We start from the raw sequence: 27,388 nt of genomic DNA, 5'->3' as shown, positions 1-27,388 counted from the left end.
AACTTGTTAATGTGCTGATCATGCCTTCCCACAGGGAGGTGGGGAAGACAGGGCTCCAGCTCCCATCCACCAGGCTCTGGGTACGGCCATTCTGGTCAGGGACAACCATGGAGAGACCAGGGACCAGGTAAGATACCCAGTGCCCACCGCCTGCTCAGCACTGCCTTTGGCTCTGTGTTTCTGTTGAAAACTGCCCTCCCCCACTTCAGAACAAGGTTGTATGTTTACAAGCAGATAAATACACATATGTGCTGCATGTCTAGTTTTTTCTTTAGTGAAATCAAGACAAATAATTTCATGCTTAAAGCTGAAGATACATTTCTTGTGATTTCTTAGGCCTCCTAGTAGAGACAGAGGGTCCAAGGAGTCAGGATCTAGGAATTCACAAAAAGGTTATAGTTTGAAAGTGGATGCCTCTACCAGTGAAGTCTCTGGTAGAAACTCCTTCCTGATTAAAAAAACACAAACGACAAGTGTTTTACCAATAGTACCTTCAATGGTAGCATTTTGATATTTTTCATGACTGGGATTATATATGTAAGAGACTTACAGCATGTTACAGGGAATAATCATAATTTATATTTTAAATGCTGAGAGACTCTGACAGCAGTATATAAGCTTAAATTTTTTACAGTTTAAGAGTCAAATTTTGAAATTACTTAAGATTTATAATTTTATCCTTTCAAATACAAACACTATTTTATGATTTTTTTCTTTTTCTTTTACTTTCACAAGTAAACTCTATAAACTCCATAGAGACTTTATAAGTTTTTCACATTTTTACCTAAAGCACAGCGAGTCTTCAGCATTAACCCACTTGATATTTTGGGTCAGTGAATGGCAGGCCCAGGTATGATGATGTAGGCAGGAGTCCCCAGGCAGCTATGGGCACATGGCTGCCACAGCACTGACCCTTCCTCATTCAGTGTAGACCAAAGTTTTATGGTGAATAGTTTTGAAATGCCTATCCCTAGGGGAAAGAGAAAAGTTTCATTTACGTAAATTTAGATTCACATTTGCTTTAGATGTTTTCTTGGACTAGCTTAACCTGCTGAAACTGGACCCACCCAATCTGCTACTGGTACCTAGAGCTTCTAGACAGCCTGAGGGGACAGGCACGGGGCATCCTCTCTTGGTAGCTCTTGTGCACCTGAGACCAGCACAGAAGACTCACTTGCCATTGTTCAAGTACATCAAGGTTGAGGTGCTATAATTTGTTGGACTAAACCACAAACAGGGACTACAGAAATGGTAAAGGGCTTGTAAACTACTTAGAATCAGATGGTGAGTCCCTGCAGCTGCCTCCTTCGAGCATGGTGGCCCCTGCACAGTGCATGGTGTCCCCTCCCCTGCTGGCTGAACACTCGCTGTGTGCAGGGACACCATTTGCCTGCCCAGGGATGCCAGTGCATGGGGTCCCGCAGCCAGCTCCACACGGACTCACACAGCTTGCCCCAGCCTGCCTGGCTCTAGCTGGGCAGCACAAGCTAAAGACAGCTGTGAAGACCACAGACCAGGCCTTCTCCATCTGCAAGGACAACAGCCACCTCCCATGAACAGGGCTGAGGGCACAGATGAGGTCAGGCTAGACAGGTCAAACTTCCCTTGTCCCTTCCCGATTTCTCTGCAATAAGGTAATGTGTAAGCCAAGACCTGGGGGAGGGGAGCAGCCACCAGACATCTGCTGGAAGGACATCAGGGCCAAGGGGCCAGAGCTGGGGTTGCTGTAGCTGGGGGCCTGGCCTGAGGGGCTGCACTCAGCTCAGCTCTGGAGGAGCTCTGAAGTGGACTCTAAATAAGACATTTGTCTGCTGGGCAGCAGTAGAGGGTGAGCAGAAGTCAGAATGTGGGCAGGCAGGTGTGCCCTCTAGGATCTGACGCCACCTGAGCCCACATAGCCCATCTATGCAGCTAGGACGTGGGTATCCATCCTGTCTGAAATGCACGTGCTAACTGGCTTGAAGCAAAACCACTGGAACAAAGCAGCCTCCCAGCCCCAGCTGTCCGCATCACAGCCCAGCAAAGCAGGTGGGCTGAGGAGGAGCCAGGCTCCCAAGCAGCCTGGCCGATGGAGCGTGCAGTTGCCCCCAGTGTGTTGCCCCCTCTTGTGGTGACAGAGGAACCTCAGCATGGGGTGGCTTGTTGGTAGATAAGAGTTCCAGTGTTCAGACAGTGAGGATAGGGAGACCATAGGCCTATGGACTGCAATGCCCTATGTGGTGGCAGGCTTAGGGGTAGGTAGCGCACTGTGTTGCACCAGGCCCCGTGGCACCGTGTCCCTGCAGACCATTTCCAGCCCTCTCCTGTCAGTGTTGTTTCCAGCCTGGAAGCCCATGGTTGGTGAGCGATGCATGACAGCAGCACAGACCATGAAGGGTGGGCCTGTTTCTGACCCAAGGAACTGGGGGCATCTGCTTGGTACTCAGGTCTGCACCTCTTCCATCTTCCCCAGAGATTGACCATGCAGTGGTCAGACCTGCTTCCTGCCCTGCTGCCCACTGCCTGCTGGGATAGTTTCTCCCAGGGCCAGCACTTGGCACAGAGGGACGTCAGCACTGCAGCCTCACACCAAACCATTCAGTCCACATCTAGCTTTTCTCCTTATATTCATGTTGAACCATTTTGTTTAAAGAACTTTCTGTTAAAAATAAAGCGTCAGTTATACCTCAGCACAGCTGTTTTTGTCACCCACACAGAGGCCCTCAGGCACGGCCTGGCATGTACAGGTGGAGCCCCACAGGGAGCAGCGCCGGCTGCTCCATGAACAGGCCAAGACCAACAGGAATACCATAGGCACCACCAAGTTCCTTCCTGACCCTGGTGCCATGGCAGAGGTTGCAGGACCATATTTATGTTAGGAAGGAGAACCCTCTTCCTTGAATCAATAGAAAACACAAAGAAATTATTAATAGTGTCCAGAAATTTCTCTCCTTTGTGCAAATTAAAATAGCAGAGTGACCTGGCTTATGGCAGATTGGGAACTCTTCTAATTGTGACCACAGCAGATTACTTGGGTTGTCTGGTGACAGGTGGCCCCTCAGTTGCCAGTGGCCTTTCCAGAAGTCCCATTGCTTTGTGGTGTCCACATGGCCTGCTTGTGGTGAGTGGTCAGTGCCCTGCCAAGTGCAGGCTGACAGTTGTGCAGTCCTATATGCACCCTCCTGTGCTATGTCCCTGTAGGTTCTGAAGGTTCCTTGGTGGCTGTTAGGGCCATGGTTTGCTGGAGGGCCCGGCAGGCTTTCTGTAGCGTGGCCAGTGCTAAGCACTTGAACCCAGCACACACCCCTGCAGCCCACTAGCCCACACTTCCGTTTCCAATGTAGGTGGTCGAGTGATCAAAGTGGATTTGCAGCTCTTCCTGACCCTAGCGGAGAGTGAGGATGTGTGGGTTGTGGCCATCACAGGGAGATGGGCTTAGCTGACCATCTAGAGAACGGGCAACAACAAGGGCAGCTGGTGTCTGTCTTGAGTGGCCCAGGCCACGTGGTGTGTGCTTAGGTGTGGGTGCCCTTCCCGTCACCCACTGACCACTGTAGATCTCAGGCCTGGCTTGGAGGAGTACTCTTAGCCTGGGGCGAGGGTCACCTCTTCTTTTCTTCTCACTGAAGGTCCATGAAACCACAATGACCTCAACAGTTACAGCCTAAAGCAGGGGTCCTCAAACTTTTTAAACAGGGGGCCAGTTCACTGTCCCTCAGACTGTTGGAGGGCCAGACTGCAGGCCCCAGGACCAGTCATCTGCTAAGTAGGACAGGCAGTGGCAGCAAAAACCCCTGGCGGGCCAGATAAATGTCCTAGGCGGGCCTCATATGGCTTGCGGTTTGTAGTTTGAGGACGCCTGGCCTAAAGCCTCTTCAGGGCTGTGCCTGCCTTTGATAAATTGGTCTTTGAAGAACACCCTACTTTACAGGGTGGGACCATCACAATAACCCCAAAATCAAGAATGGTACATACCAGTGTCTGGGCTAAAAAATATCTCTGGGGACCCTTTAAAGTTGAGGGGTTACATGCTGAGTTAGCAGTAGAACTAAGAATTTAGGAATGAGACTGGGAAAAACTGAAAGGCTCTTGCAAGATGGTGGCACAAGCAAGGACGGGATGTTCTGTTTGCATTTTACCTCAACAGGGAGAAATAGCCACAAAATGCCATTGGTGGCACAAGTGTTTTTCCTGATTTCAGATGTTTCAGTGTAAATGTAGGTCACAGACACACACAGTGAGGATTCATCAGGACTGGGATATGTTTCCTCAGATCAGGTGATCTGCTTTTTAAATTGTAATTACTGAATTTCAGGCAGCACATTTGTGGCAGGGTCTCACCTACCTTGAGCTCCTGTTTTGCTATTCCTTGGAGATATTACAGAAGTTCCAATAGAAAGTTGCCAGTATTTTCCAGAGTTTAATAGGTAAAATTCTTTGTTACTAAAAAAAAAAAAAAAAAAAACTAAAAATGTCTCATAATGAAAGTATTTGGTTTCTACCAAAAAGTTGGGAAGTTTCTAGAGCATGAAGCTGGCCTAACCAGAGAGTATGGTTGAATAGGACCCTGGGGGGCCTGGTGTGAACCACCTTGGTGGTCAGCTTCAAAGCCTGGAGCTCAACCCAGAGCCCTGAGAACAAAGGCAGCAAAAGTGAGAACCTTGTAACCTCTCCCCTGCTGTCTCAGCCCAACTGGTAAGAAATGACAGTGTCAAATTCCACAGTTAGGAGCTGCTGGTGTGCCTGTGACTTCTTCAGACCATCACTTCTCAGGGGTGATTCTCCAGGAGCCTGAGTAGCTATAAAACTAGCTCTGGTCACCTGTGAGAGTGAGGGTGTGGCAGGAGGAGTAACCCAGCGCCTTGATAGAGGTCTCTGCTTTGTATACTAGGAGAAAACTGAGGGCAGGGGAAATTTTGAAGAAAAGCGGTTTCTTTCAATGTGGAAAAAAAATCACCTTTTTCTATTATTATTTTAGTAGCGTGGTTCTGCTCTGAATCTCTTTCCAAGTTCCACTGCCAGAAAAGCAAAAAGTAGCCCCAGCCTAGTAAAGGGAAGAGCCACACGTGGGTTTTCTGTACTTGGCAAAGCATCCACCACACACCATCTGCGCGTGGGTCTCCGTTTCCAAGTCATTAGCCGTGATAAGCGTTGAGGTGTTGTGCAGATGGTAGGGACTGGTGTTGAGAGGAACAGTTTTGACACTGTGTCCTTCTACCAACCTCTTAATTAATTGCTTCCACTTAAATGGAATAATTATAAAACAAAATGTTAATGACACGTGGCCACATCTGAAAAGACAAGCACCACTCAGCGTTCTTTTCTTGCATGTCCTTAGAAATGTGCAGCGTTTCTGTGTGTTCAGACAAATTTAATTCTCAGTTGGGTTTTCTTATACTTTTCATGCAGGAAACAGACAATATGAGCATGACCCGTGGAGAAGATATTAGTTGTCCTCCAGGTAAGTTTTTCACCTGCATGTTGAGAAGAAATTAATAAAACATTTGTCTTTATAACCTAAATCTTCCATACCAAGTTCCAAACTTCACACGGAATTCAGGTGGGAAATCCGGCTGTCCTATTATTGCTAAAATAACTTGGTTTCAAGACAAGTTTCCTCCAGAAAAAGTGTGGAGAAAAGAAGATGCATCATGTGGACCTGCAGCCCGACAGCCCCTCCTGACAGAGTCCCCAAGGGCTTGTTCCCGCCCATCAGGCTGTGGCTCTATGTCCAGGGTGCATCTGGTTCCATGGCTCCAAGTAGCCATTGTCAATATCTTAGCATATCTCATTCCTGTCTGCTCATCTGTGCATATGCGGCATAATCACTTTCTTTCTTTAAAAAGTTGGAATTCTACTGTATCCTGCTTTTTGTTACTTTACACTGGACTGTGAAGTTTTCACATGTCATTGGAGTCTTTGGAAATGGGGTGTTTGTGAGCCACACAGGAGACCCTTGTCTGTGGGGTTCTTTCCAAGACCCCCAGGAGATGCCTCCAACCACTTCATACCCTGCACACTTTGCATACTGTGCCCTTTTCCTATACATACACACCTATAGTTGATTTGTAATTAGGCACGGTGAGAGATTAAAACCCCAAAATGAAAAATTATAACCATTTACTGCATGAAAGTTACGTGAGTGTGCTTTCTCCCTCTCCCACTGTCTGCCTTTGCTGTACTCACCCCTCTTCCTGTGGTCTGTCCCTCTGATCACCAAGACAGCAGGTGGTATCTGCAGCATGGACGTGCTGGATGAAGGGACAATCCCAGCCCTGGGAGGAACAGAGCAGGACAGTGAGAGATTTCAGCAACTCAGAAGGGCATGCAATATAAATTGTTTATTTCTGGGATTTTCAATTTCATATTTTTGGGCTTCAGTTGACTGTGGGTAACTGAAGCTGCAGATAAGGGGATCTACTGTGTAATGCATCAGAAATTATTTTCTAATTACAAATTCTAACCAAAAGTAAAGTTTCCAGCAATTTCATTTGGCTGTCAGAAGTGTTTGAGCATAATGAGAAGTAACAGCTAATTTTTTCGCCTTCCTGGTGGGAGAGTTAATTCTGCCTGAGGGTTCTGCTGGAAGCGAGACACAGGCCGTGTGGACTCCGGGTCTGTTTCTGTCACAAGGTCAGACTGGAGCCTGTGTATGGGACACGCTGAAGGAAGAGACCACAGGGCTGCTGGGGAGCCTCGTTGTGATGCCGCTGAATGGTGCCTTTGTGCTCCTCTCTGTGAGCATGGAAGGGCTTTTGTTCTTGAAAAACATTTAAAATGAACCCAGGTTCAGAGTAAGCCTTTTCATGGAAGGATTTGTAGCTAATAGCAAAATTGACATTTTAAACCCAAAATGGTACTGAACTATGCCCATGGAGAAAAGAATGACTGGGGTATTGATCATGGAAAGAATTATTCTTCCCCGAACCTGGAACTTACCTCCCATCTCCACCTGAGAATTGAGAGCTGGTAGTGAGCGCCAGGTTCTCACTGGCCCAAGCTGGGACCCAGGCACTTGCAGGAAATGCTCAGTCCTGCTACAGAAGACACACTTCAGTTATCACTGTCTTTAAAAACAAAACAAGCCCTTGCCGTCTTCACAGACCAACGTATATATCTGCACACAATGTACCACCCTGACCATACCTCTGTGCACAGCTCCCAGCATCTGAGAACTTGTCTGGTACTCACCAGAAGGGGTGTGGTCTCTGGGCATCTAACTACATCTATAGTTCTTAGGTTTGAAGCACCCTGGCCACTTCTTCAGTTCTGCCTTAAGGATGTTTGTGTGTCGCATCATTTTTCATCCAAACCTTGCAGAACACAGACTTTTTTCCTTGCTTTGGAAATAGATTTTTTTTTTTTTTGAGACAGATTCTCAGTGTTGCCCTCAGTAGAGTGCTATAGCGTCATAGCTCACAGCAACCTCCAACTCTTAGGCTTAAGTGATGCTCTTGCCTCAGCCTCCCAAGTAGCAGGGACTAGAGGCACCCACCACAATGCCTGGCTATTTTTTTGTTGCAGTTACCATTGTTGTTTAGTTGGCCTGGGCTGGGTTCAAACCCGCCAACCTCAGTATTTGTGGCGGGCACTGTAACCACTGTGCTACAGGCACCAAGCCAGGAAATAGATTTTTTTAAATTCCACTTATGAATGTTTTCCTATCTAAATATTAACTTTCTATTCCTTTCCCTTTCTGTTCATTTGAAACCATTGCTGCTTCTAGAAGTGCTATTTCTTTGCTACTTTTTTCTGTAACTTTGAAGTAAACTTCTCATTCCTTAAGTCAGAGAGTAGACTTCTGTGAAAATTGTCTCTTTATAATGCCTAAATTCTAATTTGTCAATAAAATACTTTATTTCAGTTAACAAGGTCAAGTAAGTTGTTGGCTTACAATAATCTTTATTGCAGTTGAAAAACCAGAGCAATGAAATTTTATAATATGAATATTAAATAAGTTGTCTCTGAAAGTCTGTCTTCTGATAGAATTTCCATATTTCAACTTAAAAGTGACAATAAAGCAAAATATATTTATTACTTAATTAAATATAATTCATGTTTCTTTAATTATTGAGGGCATTTCAATGTCCAGCATATTGAGGTCTTTGTGGTGACGTCAAAGGAGAAAAAATGGAGAGGCCTAGAGAGTCTCTGCCAAGGGATGGGGTGGAGGCCACAGGAGACGCTCAATTTCCTGTGTCTGTTATCATTTGAAAAACCATTTTTACAGTTAGGAAAATATTAATTTAGGGGGAACCCAAAGATTCAGGAAAATTTTATTCAACATTCTGTTGGCCAGAACTCCTGAGTGGCAACATCACAGCATGTAAGGCCTCACCTGCTCATGCAGGGCAATTTGGGCAGAACTGCTGGCTTAGAACATGTACTAATGTATATCTAAAATTGTGGGTGAGGTATCAGATTGCTTTCTAAAATGGCAGCCCTCTTCCACCCCCACTCCTCACTGTGCTGGCATCTCTAGTCTTATTTACATATTTCATTGATGTTAAAAAATTCACAGCAGAGCAAGAAGCACCAGGAGTCCATATTCCCATCTGGACAAAAACTGCATTAGCAGAAACTCTGAAATCACTATTTTGTGCCTAAGGGGCCTGTCTGAATTCAAGTGCCTTCTGAGGGGGAGCTTGGCTGCAAAGTCCCCCAAGTTGGACACCGCATCATGGCCATGCGCCCCATGGTGCTCAGCTTGCTGGACAGATCACTTATAGAAGTTTAATGATGCAGGTGCCTCAGCCATGTTCTCAGCTGCATCTCCAGAGTATTGGTGGTTTCTTGTTTATGTTTGTCTGGTCAGAAATGTCCGTCGCAGTTAGTTTAGGCATTGTCCACTGCCGTGCAGGAAGGTCGCTTCTAAGAGTGCTAAGGCCAACTTCACTGAGCCCAGCCAGTCTAGCCTGGCCAGTGGGTGCAGGTGTGCCTCTCCACTTCCTCCACCATGCTCTGCAGATAGTGTGCATGGGCCTGTTGGCTCTCCACTGTGGGCTGGTGGTAATGCCTAGTGTGAGCTTATTTATTGCCAAATGTAGTGGCTAGTCTGAGGAAACATGATTCTTTGCTTTTGTTTGACATTAGGACCTATTACTAGAGCTCTGAAGCTGCTGAAGATACTGGAGGGAGGCCCAGTGAGTCCAGGGGCCTAGCTCTCCTTCAGGCACCCGCTCTGTGGCTCTCTGAGCTGCTGTCACCATCCACAACTGCAGATGGCTGCAGTTCAGGGTCTCTCAAAGGCAGTCAGTGCAGCCTACAAGGAAAGAAAAATGTTGGCCCTTCCATAGATTTGCGTTGCTGTGTGTGCAAACATCCGTAAGCGTCCTTACACTTAGAGACAGCTTTCAGCCTGAGATATCACAGAAGTGAAGTGAAAAAAAATTGTAAAATGTGTTTATACCTGTGGCTCTCTGGGCATGAGTTTTACCCCAGATGACAGCCTATCAGAGCCCCTTGGAGGGGCCTGGGTAGGGCACAGAGGCCTGCAGCTGGCCGAGCCATGGAAGCTGGCAGAGCTCTGCCGAGGGCACTGACCATACAGGGTCTGGCCCTGCCCTTTGTCCCACTTTCACCCCAGTGCTCACAGTGGGGCCTCTCGTGAGCCTGGGTGGCTGAGGTCAGTGGCATGTGTCCTGGGTGGCTGGGGGCCTCTGCTTCTGTGGTCTGGGAGTGTCTAAGTAAGGATGACTGCCTGTGTCTATGACTGGAGATGCAAAGAGGAGCCAGAGCTGTCTCAACTTCAGGGGAGTGTAGACGTTTAAAGTGCACCTTACGTGGATTTAATAAATCAGATTTTTCCTTGAGTTTCAGCACCCAAGGGATTGGTTATGTTCACTCTTTTCCATCCTTTGAACTTCTTATTTAAAAATCAGACTTGCTCTTAGGAAGAAAAATAAGTCAACACTGGCACCACCTGACAATCAAAGCAAGAAGAGCCCATGTCCACCATGGTGGCCAGTCCTTCCCTTGCAGTGCTGAGGACCAGGGCTATCTCACTCTCACCTCCACCTTCTCATCGTTGTGCAATTTCACGCAGGTCAGGAAGCTACAGCTGCATCTTCCTCTCAGCTCAGGAAGGCCAGACCCAGAGCTGTGTCTCTTGCTCCTCAGAAGGGAAAACAGGGAGAGACGCTGCCTCTGTGCCCTCCCTGAGCTGCTTGGGCACGTCCGTAGCCGCCTGCCTCCCTCAGGGTGATGCACCTTTTCCTCCTTGGCCACATTTCCCAGGTGTTCTGGGGGCATCTGGTGAAGTGTTGAGAAGAACCCGAGAGAGCAAGCTATGCAAGGTTGATCATGGGACTTAGTCACATGGAGCTGAGACCAGCTGAACTGGCAGACATCCAGGCCTTGTTTTCATCCTCACGCCAAGACGGGTATGCATGCCCAGCCTGGATTGCTACACAACTGTCCTCCCAGACCCCACCCGCTGGTGCCCAAGCTATCCAAGGACCTTGTGGTGGGCACCCCTGCAGCAGGTACACACCTTTGGGCTGCCCTTGGTTTGAGGCTGCTTGTTCTAAAGAGAAAGGTTGGAGTGTGAAGTCAACGTTCTGAGAGTCAGGCTTTTCTCCTGCCAGTATAAAAAGTAGGATGCTAACTTCAGAGTTTTCCACCTGGCAGGCCCTCTGAACTAAAAAGAATAGAACAGCATTTTAAACACGGGTGTGTCTCCATTTCTCCATGATACTCCAGAAATTCTCTTTTACCTGGGGAAGCTGAAATAAGAACCCTGTGGGACTTGCTCAGACACATGGGTGCAGCGCTCCTGCTGTCCTCAGGGGACATGGTCAGCTGGGCCTCGTTCTCAACATATGATTGAGCTTGGAGTGCTGGGGTTAAGATGAGGGGATGAGAGAGTGGACTCTTCAGTGACAGCTTTGGGGTTTCCAGTGGGTGTCCCCACTGAAATTAAGACGCCACTTAATTTCAACAGAGTTTTCAGTACAGCTGAGTAAAGTGAACGGGAAGGGAGGCACAAGTTTCTTACTGGCTATCTCTTGAGGTCACTGTCTTCTAACCCCATTTTGTGGAGACACATGTGGATTTAGGAGTGCCTGATTTGGGAGTTTGTATACAATGGCCTGAGATGCACTGTCCTTTGCTTGATCCTTGAGTTATAAAAATACAGAAAAAGCAGAGAGTTCTGTTAAATACACAAATTTGTCTACTGAATCAAATGTTTCGGGCCACAACCTACAGCTTACGATTCACATCACGATAAAAAGGCTGTGGAGCGTGGAGAGACGGCTGCAGGGGCGCGACTCTCTCAAAGCTGTTTCCTCCAGATGCTGCTTGGAGACCAAGGATTAGCAGGATGCACCAGGACCCTGTTGTGAATCGGAGGAAGTTGTCTGCCTTTGGGGTTGGGGGTGACCATCTGAAGAAACCTGACTTGGTGATAGTGGTCACAGTTGCTCAGGGTGGTGACAAGGATGCCTTCATCCAAGCCATCACCCCAACTTTACAGTTCTAGGATTTCATTTCCTACTGAAAGCATTTTGCCAAGGAATTGGATGCTTTTTATGTCCTCAGAATCCTCCTCTTGGTTCTTCACACTATTCTGGTTTTTAGTAGGTTTCCTTGTGGTAGTCTGACTTCTAGGCCAACTTAGAACTTTTATTGTAGTCGTTGTGACGATGTGACCTTTCCTGAAAGTCTTGGCACGTTATTGTCAGTTGGTTTTGGGCTAAGTAATTAGGGGTATGTGTTATAAAATTGCTTTGCTGTTTGGATGCTGATTTTTTTTCTTTTACAGAGAAACTGGGTATTTTACCATAAGCCTTCCCAGATCATCACACACAAGCATATAAAGGTAGAAATCACAGAAAACACGGCTTTTCATCCAGTCCAGAGAACCCTGGAGGCAGGTCTCCTTCTTTCTGGTCTCGCACCCTTTTTGAGGACTGCAGGTTTACTGCACTGAAAATTAAAGAAATTTTTAAAATATGTATTCACTAATTTGTTTTAAAATAACAGTATACCAACTACATGTTAGCATCATTTATGAAAAATCTCCTATATTTCCCAAAACAAAAGAGGTAATGGGAAGAGTGGCATTGTTTGCACTGTTGCAAACCTGTGACATCTGGGCCTACGCACATGTTCTGCGTTCAGGCCAAGGTTGTTTCATTTTGACTGAAGTAGAACAAAACCAGCCTCACCGGCCATTGAAAAAGGAAGGGAAGGACTCTTGAGTAGCCTTTTCAGAGAACTGGCGAGTTTTCCTCAAGACCACAACTCAGCAAGTATAGTTCTTTGAAGGCCAGTTGCAATGTGGAATCTGGTGCCAGCTGTGGACGATGAGCCACAGTGATGTGACCGCCCATCAGTTGGTCGTGCACTGCAAGCCCTTCTCTGTGCACAGTTGTGTAGCACCATCCTCTAATCACCTGGAAAATGCTTTCCATTCACTAAGTTATGCAGATTTCCAGCTGGGTGACACACTTGATTATGTCACACTGAGAAGCCACACTTGAAACACTGCAGTCTTGTCAGAAAGCTCTCAGGCTACTGTGGCTTATTCAGGGGTTCCAAATTCTAATTTTTGATTGAAATCTCAGATTTTGTCATTGGCAAAAAATACCACCAGTTGTTTTCCTTGAAGTGACAACCTGACAACCTCTGGAGAAGGGCAGGGAGGAGAGGGCAGGGCAGAGAACATGTCCCCTGTGTTCAGATTGGGCATAGGGCTGGGTGCTGTGGAGAGGAGAGGGCACAGGGCCAGGCATACTGTCTGGAACAGTGGTGGGCAGAGGCTCATTTGGGAGTTCACAGAAACAAAAACGAATGTTAATTTTTTCTCAGAGGCAGCCATCTCATCATCTCATGGCAGTCCCTTTTCTCTTTGCTATCATGGTTTTGCTGACTGGAACATCCACTGTTCTAACACAGACCTAAGAAACTTGAAAAATGGTCAGAGGAAGCCCTAGATTAGAACTACAGCCAGCCTCCCAGCACTGTTCACACAAGTTCATTGCCAAAATACAGATCAACTCTGGATACTGTAAGCCTCTTAATCCCATTTCCTATTGCCTTGAGAAGTTTTTTCAGCCTAGTTGGTTTGTTCCCTTTTGTTGGGGAACTTGCCCTCAGGCAGAGTTGTGTCCAACTCAACAGCCTGAGGATAGCAGAAAAAGGATGCATCAAACACCTGGAAACCCAGCCCAGAAGGTGGGCTCCTGATGGACAGGCTGTCCCAGGCCAGAGGATAGGGCAGGGGGCGTCGGAGGGGATCTGCAGGCAAGTGCAGAACACCCACCATGGATCTATCTGCCTAGCAGTCTAAAGATGATGGTGCTGAGTCAGCCAGTAAGCCAATGGCAGAGCTGCGGACAGGGGCAGAGATCAGCCCCCACTTCTGTCAAGAAGCTGCCTCCTGCTGGGGACCGGGAATTTCAGCTCTTCTTTCAGAATGTCCTACTGTTTTTTATAACGGAAAAGAAAGTAACACCTCCTCTGATGCATCTCACCCCTGTTTGCAGCTGAAATAGCTTTTTTTTTTTTTTTTTTTTTACTAGGAATTACTATTGGCAAACTGGCAATTCTAATAACTGCTTAAGACAAACCAATAAAATGGAACTGGAAGATACTAAAGATCAAGAAATTACTAAATTTCATGTGGTTTCCTGCGATTGTCATCACTCTAAGATGACAATGCTGTGTGTCCGATGGAGCTTGAGGGCGGTGGGTCTCCATCCTCCTGCAGAGGGGCCCCGCTGTTCTGCCCGCCTGGGACAGCAGATGTGCTGTTTTTCCTCAGCCTTCACGTTTGTTCTTCTGGCCTGCTGCACCCAGGCCCAGACTGGCCTGAACAGGCATTTAAATGGAAGAAATACCGTGCCTATGACACGGCATGGGAGGCAAGGTGGGCCCCTCTGATGATCTAGCTCCACGAATTTCCCCTCCCTCAGTGAGCAGGGAACATTCCCAAGGGCTGGCTTGGTGTCAGCCAGGACCTTGTGTGTCAGCCTTACCTGCCCTTGGAGGCCCAGCCTGTAATACACCTTGTGCTATACACCAACCACACTAGGTGCCCAGCGTGAACAATATCCACCCCAGCCAAAGTGTCTGTGTAGCTGCATCAGCTGTCTGCTGTCTGTGGGTAATGTGAGGATACAGTGTGCCAGGCAATAGGGGTGCCCTGGGCATAGGGCCATGTCCTCTGTGAGTAGCCTTTCATGGAGCCACTGTTCCCCACCCTGTTCCAGAGAAGTCACCGCCACCTCTAGGGCAGGATGCCATGCCACTGTGTGGCTGCTGTCCTATGGTTGAGCTGCTATTGTGGTGACTTTTTTTTTGAGACAGTCTCACTCCTTTGCCCTGGGTAGTACTATGGTCTCAGCCTAGCTCACAGCAACTTCAAACTTCTGGGCTCAAGTGATCCTCCTGCCTCAGCCTCCCCAGTAGCTGGGACTACAGGTGCCACAACAACACCCTGCTAAGTTTTTTATCTTTAGTAGAGCCAGTGTCTCTATGTTGCGGAGATTGCTCTCGAACTCCTGAGCTCAAGGGATCCACCCACCTCGCCTTCAGAGTGCTGGGATTATAGGTGGTGAGCCACCGTGCCCAGCCGGTGGTGACCTTTTTAAGGCCTGTGGAAATGTGTGTTGGGATGCACCCTGAGTGTTGCAGGTGCACCTGGGTGCTTCTGAGTGCTACCGGGTGGTCCCAAGTGCTCCTGAATGTTTCTGGTTGGTCCTGAGTGCTCCTGAATGCTCCTAAGTGGTCCTGAGTGCTCCTGGGTGGTCCCGAGTGTTCCTGGGTGCTCCTGAATGCTCCCAGGTGGTCCTGAGTGCTCCTGGGTGGTCCCAAATGTTCCTGGGTGCTCCTGAATGCTTCTGGGTGGTCCTGGGTGCTCCTGAATACTCCCGGGTGGTCCTAAGTGGTCCTGGGTGCTCCTGGCTGCTCCTAAGTACTCCTGGGCATGTTTGCTACAGTCTCTCCCAGGCTCCTGCATCCTGGGAGAGACTGGGAACACCCTCTTGTGCCAGCCAGCACATTGGCACAGGAAAAATAAGCTAATTTTAAATTTAGCCTAGGAAAAACACAATTAAAGAACTAAATCTTCTGCTAAGTAGGGATATGCATTCCAAAGCCAAATAGAAATGACGACTGGAAGACTGTCCCTCTGCTGTGGCTGCTGCCCAGGAGCAGTACATGCAGAACCGTGGGGATGCGGCCCCACCTCAGACACCAGCTCAGGCTGGCAGATAGGCAGGGACCCCATGGCACAGCACCTGAGCTGTGTAGGTGCTGAGCACAGTGGAATCTCCACTGCACATACAGCTTCTGTCCTGAGCCTGGTCATTTGAAAACTCATTGAATGTGTAGTTCAGGCTTGGAAGGTGTGTGGACTACAGGCCACCAAGGTGGGCTTTCTAAGACTACCCTTGACTAGAAGTTGAGGGATGGCTCAGTGAGAGGTGTCCCCAAGCATGTGGGACTGGCCTGCCCAGCCCGGGAGCTCCCGAGCTGCTGGGAGCCTATCGGGGTGGGACAGGCAAGGACTGGGGAAAGGAGGGGTCAACTCTCCTGGAGAAGAGATTCTGTTTTTCTTCTCATTTGGTCTCCTCATGGAAAGTACTTTCATGAAAAGCATCAGCAAAAGACAAAGAACTTTTTATGTGAAAAAAAACAGAAGCACTGTTTCATCACCCCCACAAGCACTGTTTCAACACGTAGACACAAGCCCAGGAAGTAGAAGGTTGGCAATGAAGTGAATCCTTTGCCTCCCATGAAGCATCACACCTGGCCATGGCCATTTTCACTTCAGTGGTAGCACCCTTCCTTATCTGACTGCATGTATTTTCTCCCAGTCCCTTAACCTGCAGCTTAGGTTTTTATTTTGTTTGTTTGTTTTTTGAGACAGAGTCTCACTTTGTCACCCTTGGTAGAGTGCTGTGGCATCACAGCTCACAGCAACCTCAAACTCTTGGGCTTAAGCGATTCTCTTGTCTCAGCCTCCCAAGTAGCTGGGACTACAGGGGCCCACCACAACACCCAACTATTTTCGTTGTTGTTGTAGTTGTCATTGGTCAGCAGGCCCAGATGGGGTTCGAACCCGGCAGCCCCGGTGTACATGGCCAGTGCCCTAACCACTGAGCTATGGGTGCCGCAGCAGCTTAGTTTCTAAAACAAAATCCTTCTTGAACTATTGCCCATACAAAGCAGTTACACTCCTGAAACCTACGAGCCCCTCCAGTCATTTTTTTAACTCATTCCCAAGTACTGAAGCATATCCCCCTCCCCCATGGCCCCAGGACTCTTCCCCCAGCACAGTCATCTCTTGCTCTCATTTTCCAGAGAATTATGGTGGAATTTAATGAGCATTCAAATTGTCATTCTGGAGCCCAAAACACTGTCTATTCAGGAAGGCAGAAAATCCAGTATCAGGTTTTTTTATTATTATAGTCAAGTTTATTGAAGTATGATTTCCATCTCTTAAAATAAAATTATGTGTTTTAAACAATAATGAATGCCTTTGTGAGCACCACCATCAATGCACAGAACATTTCTGTCCTAACATTTCTGTTCTGTGTCCCCACCTGGCCCCAGAGAACACCCAATCTCCATCCTCTGATACCTGTGCACCTGTCGGTGTGGCCGCTTCTCTCTTGTGGTGAAAACCTGTGTGCTCTCTCTTTCTCCATTAGTTTAGGCAGAGTGTGTTGATTTTTTTTTTTTTTTTTTTTGAGATGCAGTCTCACTGTCACCTTCAGTAGAGTGCCATGGTGTCACAGCTCATAGCAACTTCAAACTCTTTGGCTCAAGCAATTCTCTTGCCTCAGCTTCCCAAGTAGCTGGAACTACAGGTGCCTGCCACAACACCTGGCTATTTTTAGAGATGAGATTTCACTCTGGATCAGGCTGGTCTCAAACTTGTGAGCTCAAGCAATTCATCCACCCCAGCCTCCTAGAGTGCCGGGATTATAGGCATGAACCACTGCATCCGGCCAGAGTGAATTGATTTTGCCAATCCTAGAAAACCAGCTTTTGGTTTTACTAAATTTCTCTGTTATCTACTCTTTATTCCACTTGTTGTTTATTTACTTTGTGTTAAGTTTACTTTTTTCTTGACCTTCAGATCACTGCTTTTCTTTTTTTTTTTCAAAGAGACAGAGTCTTTCTTTGCCATTGTCGGCAGAGTGCTGTGGCATCACAGCTCACAGCAACCAACTCCTGGGCTTAGGTGATCCTCTTGCCTCAGCCTCCCGAGTAGCTGTGACTACAGGTGCCCACCACAATGCTCGGCTATTTTTTGTTGCAGTTTGGCCAGGGCTGGGTTCAAACCTGCCACTCTCGGTATATGGGGCTGGTACTCTACTCACTGAGCTGCTGGTGCTCTACTCACTGAGCCACAGGTGCCACAGTTCCCACTGAAAAAAGAAAATATTTTTCTAAAGTTTAGATTGGAACTTATTAAAAGTTTTGTTTGGCTTTTAATCTATATAAGCTACTCTGATTCACACATTTCCTTGTGTATCAGTGGAGACATGTGGCCTGGATGGAGCAACGCTGGCTGTGTCCCTCGGCTCCTCTGGGTTTGGGGAGTTGTGACACAGGTGTTATTGCCCCACCCTACCCAGGGATGATGACAGGAGTGGGTGCGTTCTACACAGATATCCCTCAAGAGAAAACACACACTGAACTTTCTCAGCTGTTCAGTATTGGTAAACAAAGAAAGGCATGAAGGTAGTTGAGGAGGTGCTTAGTTTTCCCAGCCCCCTTTAAGTGGTGGCGCAGTCATGAGTAGTTTTGTCCTTCGGCAGCAGCAGGCCTTGCAGGTGCCATTCACACCAAGGTCATCTCTGCCCCTGGGTCTCCCCCAAAGCAAGGTGTTTTTTTTTTTTTTGCACTTTTGACCAGGGCTGGACTTGAACCCGCCACCTCCCGTGTATGGGGCCAGCGCCCTACTCCTTGAGCCACAGGTGCCACCCACAAGGGCATTTTTTTTTAAAATAAAAATTGAGTTTGTCCCTCTAGTCGCTGGAGGCTGCTCTATGGGATTTTAACCTGATTTGCTATGGAAAGGAGAACTGATGAGTCCCTACCCCTGCTGACCTCTTCCTAATAACTTTTAGCTTGCAGGTAGATAATCGACTGCATTTAACCTGGAGCCAGAATTTTGAAGGCATCTTTTCTGGGCTTGCTGGCAGAGCCTTTCTCAGGACTGGATGTCTCCAGCCAGAGGTTAAGTCTGCTGCAGATATTCTTGACATGGGATAGGGTCCCACTGAGGACTGTTACGGTATCCTAGGAGGGTCAGATCTGTGCTGGCACTGAGTACCAGTGAATCAGTTTTACTGGGGACTCAGGTACAGATGGGCCTGAGGATAAACACCAAAAACATAATGGGGTCTGGGAAACTCTGCCCACTCTGGACAGAGAGATGCACTTGGGAACAGCAGACACTGCAGCAAAGACAGAGTGTGCTCAAGTCTCCGGTCATGCCCCAGCCCCTGGAGAGCTCCACAGCCAGCCCTGCTCAGGGTCCGGAGGCCTGCTCCATCCTCAGCCCCAGCAGATGTGGGGGGCTGGGCTTAGTAGTCGCTCAGTAAGAGGCAGTTGCTGTAACACACTGGTGACTGACGGTGCATCCCTCTTCCTGAGCTGCTGCCTCACTGGTGGTGTGGAGCAGAATATCAGGAAGCACATCCAGGGGTCAAACAAAATGCAGAGCAGCTGAGGTTTAGGAGGTGAGGTCACTGGGCACACGCACCCCTGCCACCTCTGCCCTGAAAGTGTTTGCTGGAGTCATTTAATTCTCCCTTGATCCTGTAGAGCAGTGGTTCTCAACCTGTGGGTTGCAACCCACAGGAACTGTATTAAAGGGCCACGGCATTAGGAAGGTTGAGAACCACTGCTGTAGAGGGAGGTTTGATTTCTTCTGTAAAAGCCACAGAAACCAGAGACTCTGATGCAGACAGCGAGCGCGTAGCAGAGCCGCTAATGAGGAGTCTGGGCCGTCCTGAGACCGGGAGGCTTTGTGCTCTGGCTGTTAACAATGCAGTACTCTAGTTAAGTCAGACTCTAAACCTGCACTGGACTGTTAGTAATCAGGGCTCTAGCGGCCCCAACGCCATTCAGGCGCCGCTAATCTCTGTGGGCTCGACAATGCAGCGCCCAATGGGAAGGAAATGTCGGGTTATGTCCGAGCCCACCTCCCGCCCACCCTCCATCTGTGCCCGTGTCAGGGCTTATAGGAACATATGCCGCCTGTTGCTCACTGACCATCTGTTCACAGAGCTGATGGAGTGTCCCCGTTACCATGGCAATGGAGCCCTTGATTGGCAGCCTCCCGAAAGCATTTGCTGCTCAGGTTTCACTTTATCTGTGCTCTGGAATGGGCTGGGGGGACTGGGGCCAGGCTGAGGGGGAGGTGCAGGCTACCAGTAACTTCCCCCCACAGCGCCAGTCCTTGTGTTTAGCTGGCATGAGGAGCTGCTGACAGAGCTAGGGCATGCTAGCAGTCCCCAGGAGAGGTCAGCGCTCTGCCACTGGTCCCAGCATGTAACCTGCCTTTTTTTCCTTTGAGACCTGGACATTTAGTCACCAAGTCCAGTTTCTCTCTCTACTGCTTCACAGTCTCCCAGGTTCAGCAGTGGGGCCTGCCCTGCTCAGGATTGGCCAAGCACTAGATGCAGGTCTTTGACATACGGGCTAAACGTTCTTGGCACCAGAGACTGTGCATACTTTGGGAGTCAGCACTGGGAGGAGCTCTGTATCCACAGGGACCACTGCAGTGTTTCATCACCAAGGGCATCAGTGCCCCTCTCCTGCACAGCTGGGACCAGGCTCAGAGGCCTAACCCCCAGCTCTCTGAGACTTCCTGTGTCACTAGGTGACACAGCCTCACACTGAAGCCAGGGGCTCTGAGAAATTCCATTTGGGACAGGAAGAAGCCACCTCTTGGAATGGAGTCAGCCCATCAAAGCCAAAACTCACGGTACCTGCCTGAAGTACTCCCCAAAATGTCCACAGCTTAGGTTACCTTTGCTCTGTCTCCTAGTGGGTAGTCACAGACCCCAGATTTTACTAAATCTCCTTGAAAAGCTTGTTTTTCAGATTAGCAAGGGACTTGCTCCCTTCTCCCATTCAGGGGCCCATGTTGCCCTGGTGGCTTTGTCAGTGTGGTCTTCTTGAGGTCAGTTGGCACTGCAGGCAGGTGCTGCCCTCAGTCCTCACTTATTGGATCCTCCCAGGCAGGATGACCCGTTGAGACCTTAGCGCCACCCTTCAGCACTCAAGCCATGCCCACTCCTTCCTCTGAGCCTACTGCAGGCCACCCTTGTTTGTAGGAGGCCGTGCTCTTAACTACAGGAACTTTGTCACTTACTGAGTGATATTTTCCTGTTCTTCATCAGTGCAGCTTGAGAGCATCAATGTTGTTACCTAAATAAAATTAAAATATGGCTCTCAAACAAGTTTCAAATTAACCAACAAACATGTGTTGGGCACCAAATAGATTTGGGGCAAGTAAAACTTGGAATGTTACCAAACTCCTTTACTATCTCAAATGAAATTAAAATTCAATTTTTTCCATAATATCACATTTATATTTTACTTTCTAACAGATGCACATAAAAGTTCCATTTCTAGGTTACTTGGATAAAGAGTGAAACATGTCAGTCTTCAACTGGGACATTTCCCCTCCCTATTTCAACAGTATTTCAGCTGTTCCAAACATAGAAAGAAAGCTTCCAAATTGTTTTATGGAGATAGCATAACGTTGCCACTAAAGAAATCAATAAAAAGAAAACTAGCAATCAATCTAATGTGTAAAGAGCAACATAAACATCCTGAGTGAAATACTAGCAAACAGGATCCAGCACCATGTTAAAAGAGTGATACACCATCACTAAGTAGGGCTTTTGTCCAGTGAAGTAGAAATGGCCCAATATTAAGTCTATTAATATAAATCAGCATTCAATAGAGCAAATGAGAAAAATCATATGACCATCTCTAAAGATCCCAACAAACGGCTCGGCGCTTATAGCTCAACCGGCTAAGGCGCCAGCCACGTACACCTAAGGTGGCGGGTTCGAATCCCCAGCCCGGACCCGCCAAACAACAATGACGGCTGCAACCAAAAAATGGCCGGGCGTTGTGGCGGGCGCCTGTGGTCCCAGCTACTTGGGAGGCGGGGGCAGGAGACTCGCTTGAGCCCAGGAGTTGGAGGTTGCTGTGAGCTGTGATGCCACGGCACTCTGCCCAGGCGGACAGCTTGAGGCTCTGTGTCAAAAAAGAAAAAAAAAAAAAAAAAAAAAGATCCCAACAAACACTGGGTGGAAGTCAACATCCGTTCTCTATTTTAAAACATGTTCCTAATAAAATGGAAAGCAATGAATGGTTCTTTACCATGATAAATGGTCTCTGTCTCATTCTGAACATTCCCACCAGTCAGGAAGAGGACAAAAGGGACTCAAAAGTCCCAGTGTGTATTTTTACTTTGTTTGGGGGCACTGGCCCATGCAATTAGGGAAAAATAAAAAAATTAGAAGTACAAAAATAAGAAGAAGATAAAGTAATGATAACTTATAGATTATCTGTATATCTGGATAATCCTAGAAAAGCAATTGAAAATAATGTACAAAAATATAAGAGAAATTGGCAAGGAATAAAATTAGAATATGGAAGTCAGCAGTCTTCCTGTAGAAACAAGAGCCATTAGGAGGAGAGGTCCCTTTTAACACACACCAGAAAAGATAAAATATCTAAGAATATGGTTAAGAAGAAAGTGAAAGACATCAAGAAAATGTTGCAATGACCCTGAGACACAGTGACCAAAGTAAAAGCATGTACATGCTTGGAAGAAAGACTCAATGTTATAAAAACATCAATTTTGCAAAGTCAATCTGTACACATAGTACAATCTTAATTAAATGTTAATGGTTTTTAAGTCAGACAGGCTAAATCTAAATTTACATGAAGAAATAGAAAAACAGAATGAACCAAAAATAAAAACCAAATAATAGGGAAACTGGTCCTGTCAGATATTAAAGCATATAATGAAATCCTATCTAAAATTTTATGTTACTGATAATAATAGAAATAGACCCCAAATATCTGCAAAGTATATGATAAATGCATTTAAACAATTAAGGGAAACACAGTTTCCCTACAATGGTGTTAAGATAAGTAGGTAGTCTCCTAGGAAAACTACAAGGCCTAGTTCTATACTTCATCAAAATTTATTCCAAATGGATCAAAGATTTTTTTTTCAAGACAGTCTCACTTTGTCACCCTTGGTAGAGGGCTATGGCATCACAGCTCATGGCAACCTCAAACTCTTGGGCTCAAGAGATCCTCCTGCCTCAGCCTCCCAAGTAGCTGGGACTACAGGTGGTCACCACAACACCTGGCTATTTTTAGAGACTAGATCTTGCTCTGTTTCAGGCTGGTTTTCTGAGCTCTAGCAATCCACCCATCTTGGCTTCCCAGAGTTATAAGCATGAGCCACTGTGCTTGGCTGGATCAAAGATTTACATTATTTAAAAAAAGAAGAAACAAAGTATCCTAGAAGAGGCCATGGGCCATTTTTTTTTTAATTACCTCAAGGTTTGGAAGGCCTAAATACAACACAAAATGCAGAAGCCATAATAACATTAATAAATAATGATTATATAAAAAAAAGTTTAAATCTGCATGCAATGTAACTATAAATTTATAAGTAAATCAAAAGATAATGAGAGCTGGAAAAAATGCAACTGATAACCGGAAAGAGTATTTTCCTAATATTTAAATCAATAAGAAAAAGACCAGTAACTTAATAAGGAAAAAGAAGTAAAAGATTTCAACTGAGTTCCCAAAAAGGAACATGTTAGGCACTCTTAACCACATGAAAAGATTCCCACTCACTAAGCTACACTGGAGACCATGTCACTGACTGCAGAGTCCTGGTGGGGCAGGTGTGGGAACCTGCTCTCTCATGCGGTGTGGCAGCAATGTAAGTTGTCCTTCCCAAGGAAGGAAAACTTGGCCATATCCACCAAAATTGCAAAAGCAAGCAACATTTGGCCCAGACTGTATTCTACAGATATGGTCACACATATATGACATGACAAGTGAGGTGGCCTTGCAGCTCTAGAGTGCAGGGAGGTGCATGCAGCACACATGTTAACCAGTGTCACTTCCTCCGCAAAGTTCACCTGCAGTTGTGCACCACTGGCTAGATGTGCTCAGACCTGCTAGAGCCTACAGGCGCTCACTCTCAAGGCCTCCAGACCCTGACTCTGCCACTAAGGTTCTGATTCCCAACAATACCCTGTACAGGGCCTGGCTGGTGCTAGCCAGGAGAAGACCCCTGTGAGTGTGGGCAGGTGGACCTCCCACATCCCTAGAGGCTTTGGTGAGCTGGGTGAATGGCCACAGCCCAGAATTGTGGCTGTCCTAGAGTAAGCACTGGGGAGATAGGAGAATCCAGAGAAAAGGGGTGTCTGAGGGAATCCCCATTCCTTCTCCTAGGGTACTTTGCCAGGGTGAGGACCCCCTGAGAGTAGGGGGCACCAGCTGACCCTCAGCTACAGGCCCCTACCCAACATGTGCATCCCTTCTGCCAGTGTCCCCTTGGTACAGCCCAGTGAGGCTGGAGAAAACCTCCGAGGAAACAGTGCAGCTTCTAGAAGGGGCTATTACTGGGCCCCAGCAGAGAGGAGAGACCTAGGGCCTCCCTGAGCCTATGTAGCCTGGATTGCCTGAGAACACAACTCACAAGGTGGCTCTCTGTGTCCCACTGTAGCCTCAGAGCCCATGGGGCTTTCTGCCCACCAGGCCTCATGCCCAAGTGCACTAACAGGACCTCTGTGCACAGCGCTCTGTGTGGGCATTGAGTCACCCAGGTCCACCAGGACTGGTCCTTGTGCTTCTCCAGCTGTGAAAGCTGTGGGCCAGGAGAAGAGGGCCTCACAGATGAGGTGGTGTAGAGAAGGGCCCCAAACCCCTTCTGACTGCATAGCTACCTCCACTTGCTTCTTCCTTTTCTTTCCTTATTTTCTTTTGAGACACAGTCTCGTGCTGTCACCCTGGGTAGAGTGCCATGACCTTATAGCTCACAGCAACCTCAAACTCCTGGATTCAAGCCATCCTCTTGCCTCAGCCTTCTAAGTAGCTGGGACTACAGGCGTCAGCCAGGATTCCTGGCTAGTTTTTCTATTTTTAGTAGAGATGGGGTCCCAGTCTTGCTCTGGCTTGTCTGGAACTTCTGAGCTCAAAGGATTCCACTGCTTCAGCCTCCCAGAATGTTGGGATTACCGGGTGAGCCACCGCACCTGCCCAGCCCTGGACAGAGCAGGAACCAAGAAGAAAGAATAAGCAAGAAAGGTGGACGGTGCCTCTTGGATGCCCAGCACCAGCATAGTTCCCTCGCCACCCTCGAGTGGTCAGTGCAAGTACCCCAACACACCAGGGCGGGATGCGCCGAGGAGCCCTCCAGGTGAGGAGGATGACAGGGCTCTACCTTAACACTAGAAACTGTGTGTCAGGGTGGAGTTGTGTCCTATGGTCAGAAGAAAAGGGACAGTGCAGAGGGACAAGTGCACCCAAGTTCCCTGTGGTCCTGCTTCTCCCTGACCTGGTGGGACAACTGTTGGATCCCCAGGCAGCAGAGCACTGGGCACTTGCTCATCAGAGCTCTGGAGCTTGCACCGTAGAGCCCCATACCTTCTGGGCAAAGGAGAGGTATCCTGTACCCACACCCTGCCTGGTGCCTGCCCACTATGTGCCCTGCCCCCATGTGCCTGCCCAGTCACTATGTCTCAGTCCTGCCTGCGTTCCCCCTCACTCCTGAAGACAAGGGTAGGCTTTGGATGCTGAAGGGCCTCTGCTGGGCCCAAATGTTCAGGCTGCTTGGCAGCCACAGAAGAGCAGAACAGGAGGAGGAACTTGGGGGAGAGAGACCTGCCCGCTGCTTTTAAGGAAAGTAAGAACCTGTGATAGGCCTCCCCCCTCAAACAGGCTTGACCAAAGGCCAGCGGAACACAATTCCAGACCCTCAGCTCCGCTCTCCCAGGGCCCATGTCCTCCTGCTCTTCCTGCCCTCCCTGCATCCAAGGACATGGGCGCACGGTCCACAGCTGCTCACTGTAACCTTTCTTTACCTGTTTTCATGCAGGTGATGTCAGCCAATGGAGTAATGGACTGCCCCAGAGCAGACAAGTCCATGATGTGTGGAGATGACAGCCATGCAAAACTAAGTCATGGTTTCTATTACAGAACAGGAGCCTGCCTGCCACCCTCCCACCCTGCCTGTCACCCTGCCACCCTGCCTGCCACTTGCCACCCTGCCACACTGCACACTGCCACACTGCCACCCTGCCACCCTGCCTGCCACTTTGCCACACTGCTACCCTGCCTGCCACCCTGCTGCCCTGCCATGGTGCCACCCTGCCACCCTGCCTGCTACCTGCCACCCTGCCACCTGCCACCCTGCCTGCCACCCTTCCACACTGCCACAGTGCCACCCTGCCTGCTACCCTATTGCCCTGCCACCCTTCCACACTGCCACTCTGTCACCCTGCCACTCTGTCCACCACCCTGCCTGCCACCCTGCCACCCTGCCTGGAACCCTGCCACCATGCCCACCACCTTGCCCACCACCCTGCCACACTACCTGCCTTCCATATCAACCAACACACATCTGGGTGGGAGAGTTTCCTCCCTTTTGGTTAATGACCGAATGTGTTGTGATTCAGAAATAAGGCCTTTGTCCCATGTTTGTATGTAAAGACAGAACTGGCCCCAACTGTCCATTCCATAGGTCCATTCCATGGGTTTCTCAGCACATCACAGCCTATTTAGACCCACATGGTGTGGCTTCATCTCACTGACTACCAAGAACTGTGTTTTCTAGGGCTCTGCCAAGTGCACACAGGACAAATTTGGGCACATAATGTATGACCAGGGGCCTCACCCACTGCCTGTATCCCCAGATGAACCCCTTTGCAGTAGCCTGTGAATGTTTTTCCCTCAATAGGCTCCCAAGTACCTTTGAAGGAACCAGTGTATCATGTGGAATAAATGCACAGGAAAAGATATGGAATGGCTGCAATGTGAGCAGCATCCAAGGGCCCTGGAACTGGGACATTGGTTTAAAACTGGGGTTACAAACTCTGAGAACCCATCTGCTGGCAACTCTGGTGAACCTGAGCTGCCATCTGTAAGTTCCAATATCAGCACAGGGTGGGGCTGATCCAGGAGAGGGGTTTCTGCAGTGTGTGTCTAAGAGCTTAGAGCAGGTGCCCAGGACCTCTGCCCCAGGTGTGGCCCTCATGAAGCCCTGCACCCTGCTCAGCACTTGGTCTCAGCCTTCCCAGCTCCTCCATCCTCACTCGATTCCCTCCAGAGCAGAAGGGAGTTTCTTGCAAAGTCTTTTCACAGACCGATGACCTCCTCTTATCTAAAAAGAAACTAGGGTTTTACAAAGTGGCACAATGTTTTTGAAATATCTGTCACATGCAGAAAATGAGTGACCAAAATGAATCAGGAGATATGTGACCTTTGTTTGTTTTGAGGCAGGGCCTGGTCTTGAACTCCTGGCCTCAGGAGAGCCTTCTGCCTCAGCCTCCCAGAGTGCTGGGATGAGGCGTGTAAGCCACAAGGTGCCAGAAGCATGTTCGATTGGGGTGGAGAACAAGGCCTTGACTCACAGACAAGTGCTGGTTTGGGAAAAGAGCACTCTGGCCCCTGGAAGGCTCCCATGTGCTCCACAGGGCACAGTGACCGCTGTGCTGGAGGCTGATCCAGCTGGAGCAAAGGAGTCTGCGCAGAGGGCAGCAAACTCTGCAAGTCACAGCGGCCCCACAGCACCACTCTGCTGGAGTCAGCCAGGATTAACTGCCCATCCCAGTTTTAATTTTGCTCCCCAGAGAGGAGGAGCAAAATTCCATTTTGCCTATATATTATGATTATAATTATTTTTCTAATTTATGAACTAAATGAAATAGATGCTTCTCTATAAGCATCCTTGGTAAACACACTGGGAGAATCTATGGGGCGGTGGCCAGGGGCTGAGCTCTTGGGGTGAACAGAGTAGGTACGGCTGTGATTACCCAGGCATTAAGGCACTCCGGGGCTTGGGAACAGGCAGTGGCCCCACCCCTCCTCCTGGAATGGCCTCCTCCCACACCTTCTGTTCCCAGCTTCTCTCACCATTCCCACACTGCCTTTGTCCTCACCAAGACTGGGCCAGTCATTACCACCAGTGTGGACTGGGCACCTATCATAGGAGGGCACCCCTCCTGGACAGCCTCCTTGAGCTCCCCCCAAGAGAAGACACTCACTCTCACTCCCCTGAGGACCAAAGCGGGAGACCATCACCACCTGCTTCCCCCAACCAGTGTTCCAGGGCAGCATCTGTCTCACTGCTCCACAGAATCCACCTTGAAAAGCTGCCCTTGGATTCCTA

The 27,388-nt window shown here is 48.3% G+C and overlaps 1 protein-coding gene across 7 annotated transcripts in view; it reads left to right on the top strand.

Moving 5' to 3' along the window:
* Positions 1-11,934, top strand: part of FAM120B (family with sequence similarity 120B) — a 75,513-nt gene extending 63,579 nt beyond the window's left edge. For 3 of the 7 annotated variants that reach the window (XM_023514635.1, XM_023514634.1, XM_023514630.1), the window contains 2 exons: positions 35-127; positions 5,389-5,495. In XM_023514635.1, the coding sequence (XP_023370403.1) occupies positions 35-127; positions 5,389-5,429 (134 nt within the window). In that variant the 3' untranslated portion in view covers positions 5,430-5,495. The other 4 variants (XM_023514633.1, XM_023514632.1, XM_012806745.2 and 1 more) reach the window with 4 other exon arrangements.
* Positions 11,935-27,388: the final 15,454 nt, after the last annotated feature.

The sequence above is a fragment of the Otolemur garnettii genome, unplaced genomic scaffold (assembly GCF_000181295.1).
Source record: "Otolemur garnettii isolate 467f Iridium unplaced genomic scaffold, OtoGar3 scaffold00056, whole genome shotgun sequence".
NCBI classification, from domain to species: Eukaryota; Metazoa; Chordata; class Mammalia; order Primates; family Galagidae; genus Otolemur; species Otolemur garnettii.
This window is presented reverse-complemented; position numbering and strand designations above follow the sequence as displayed.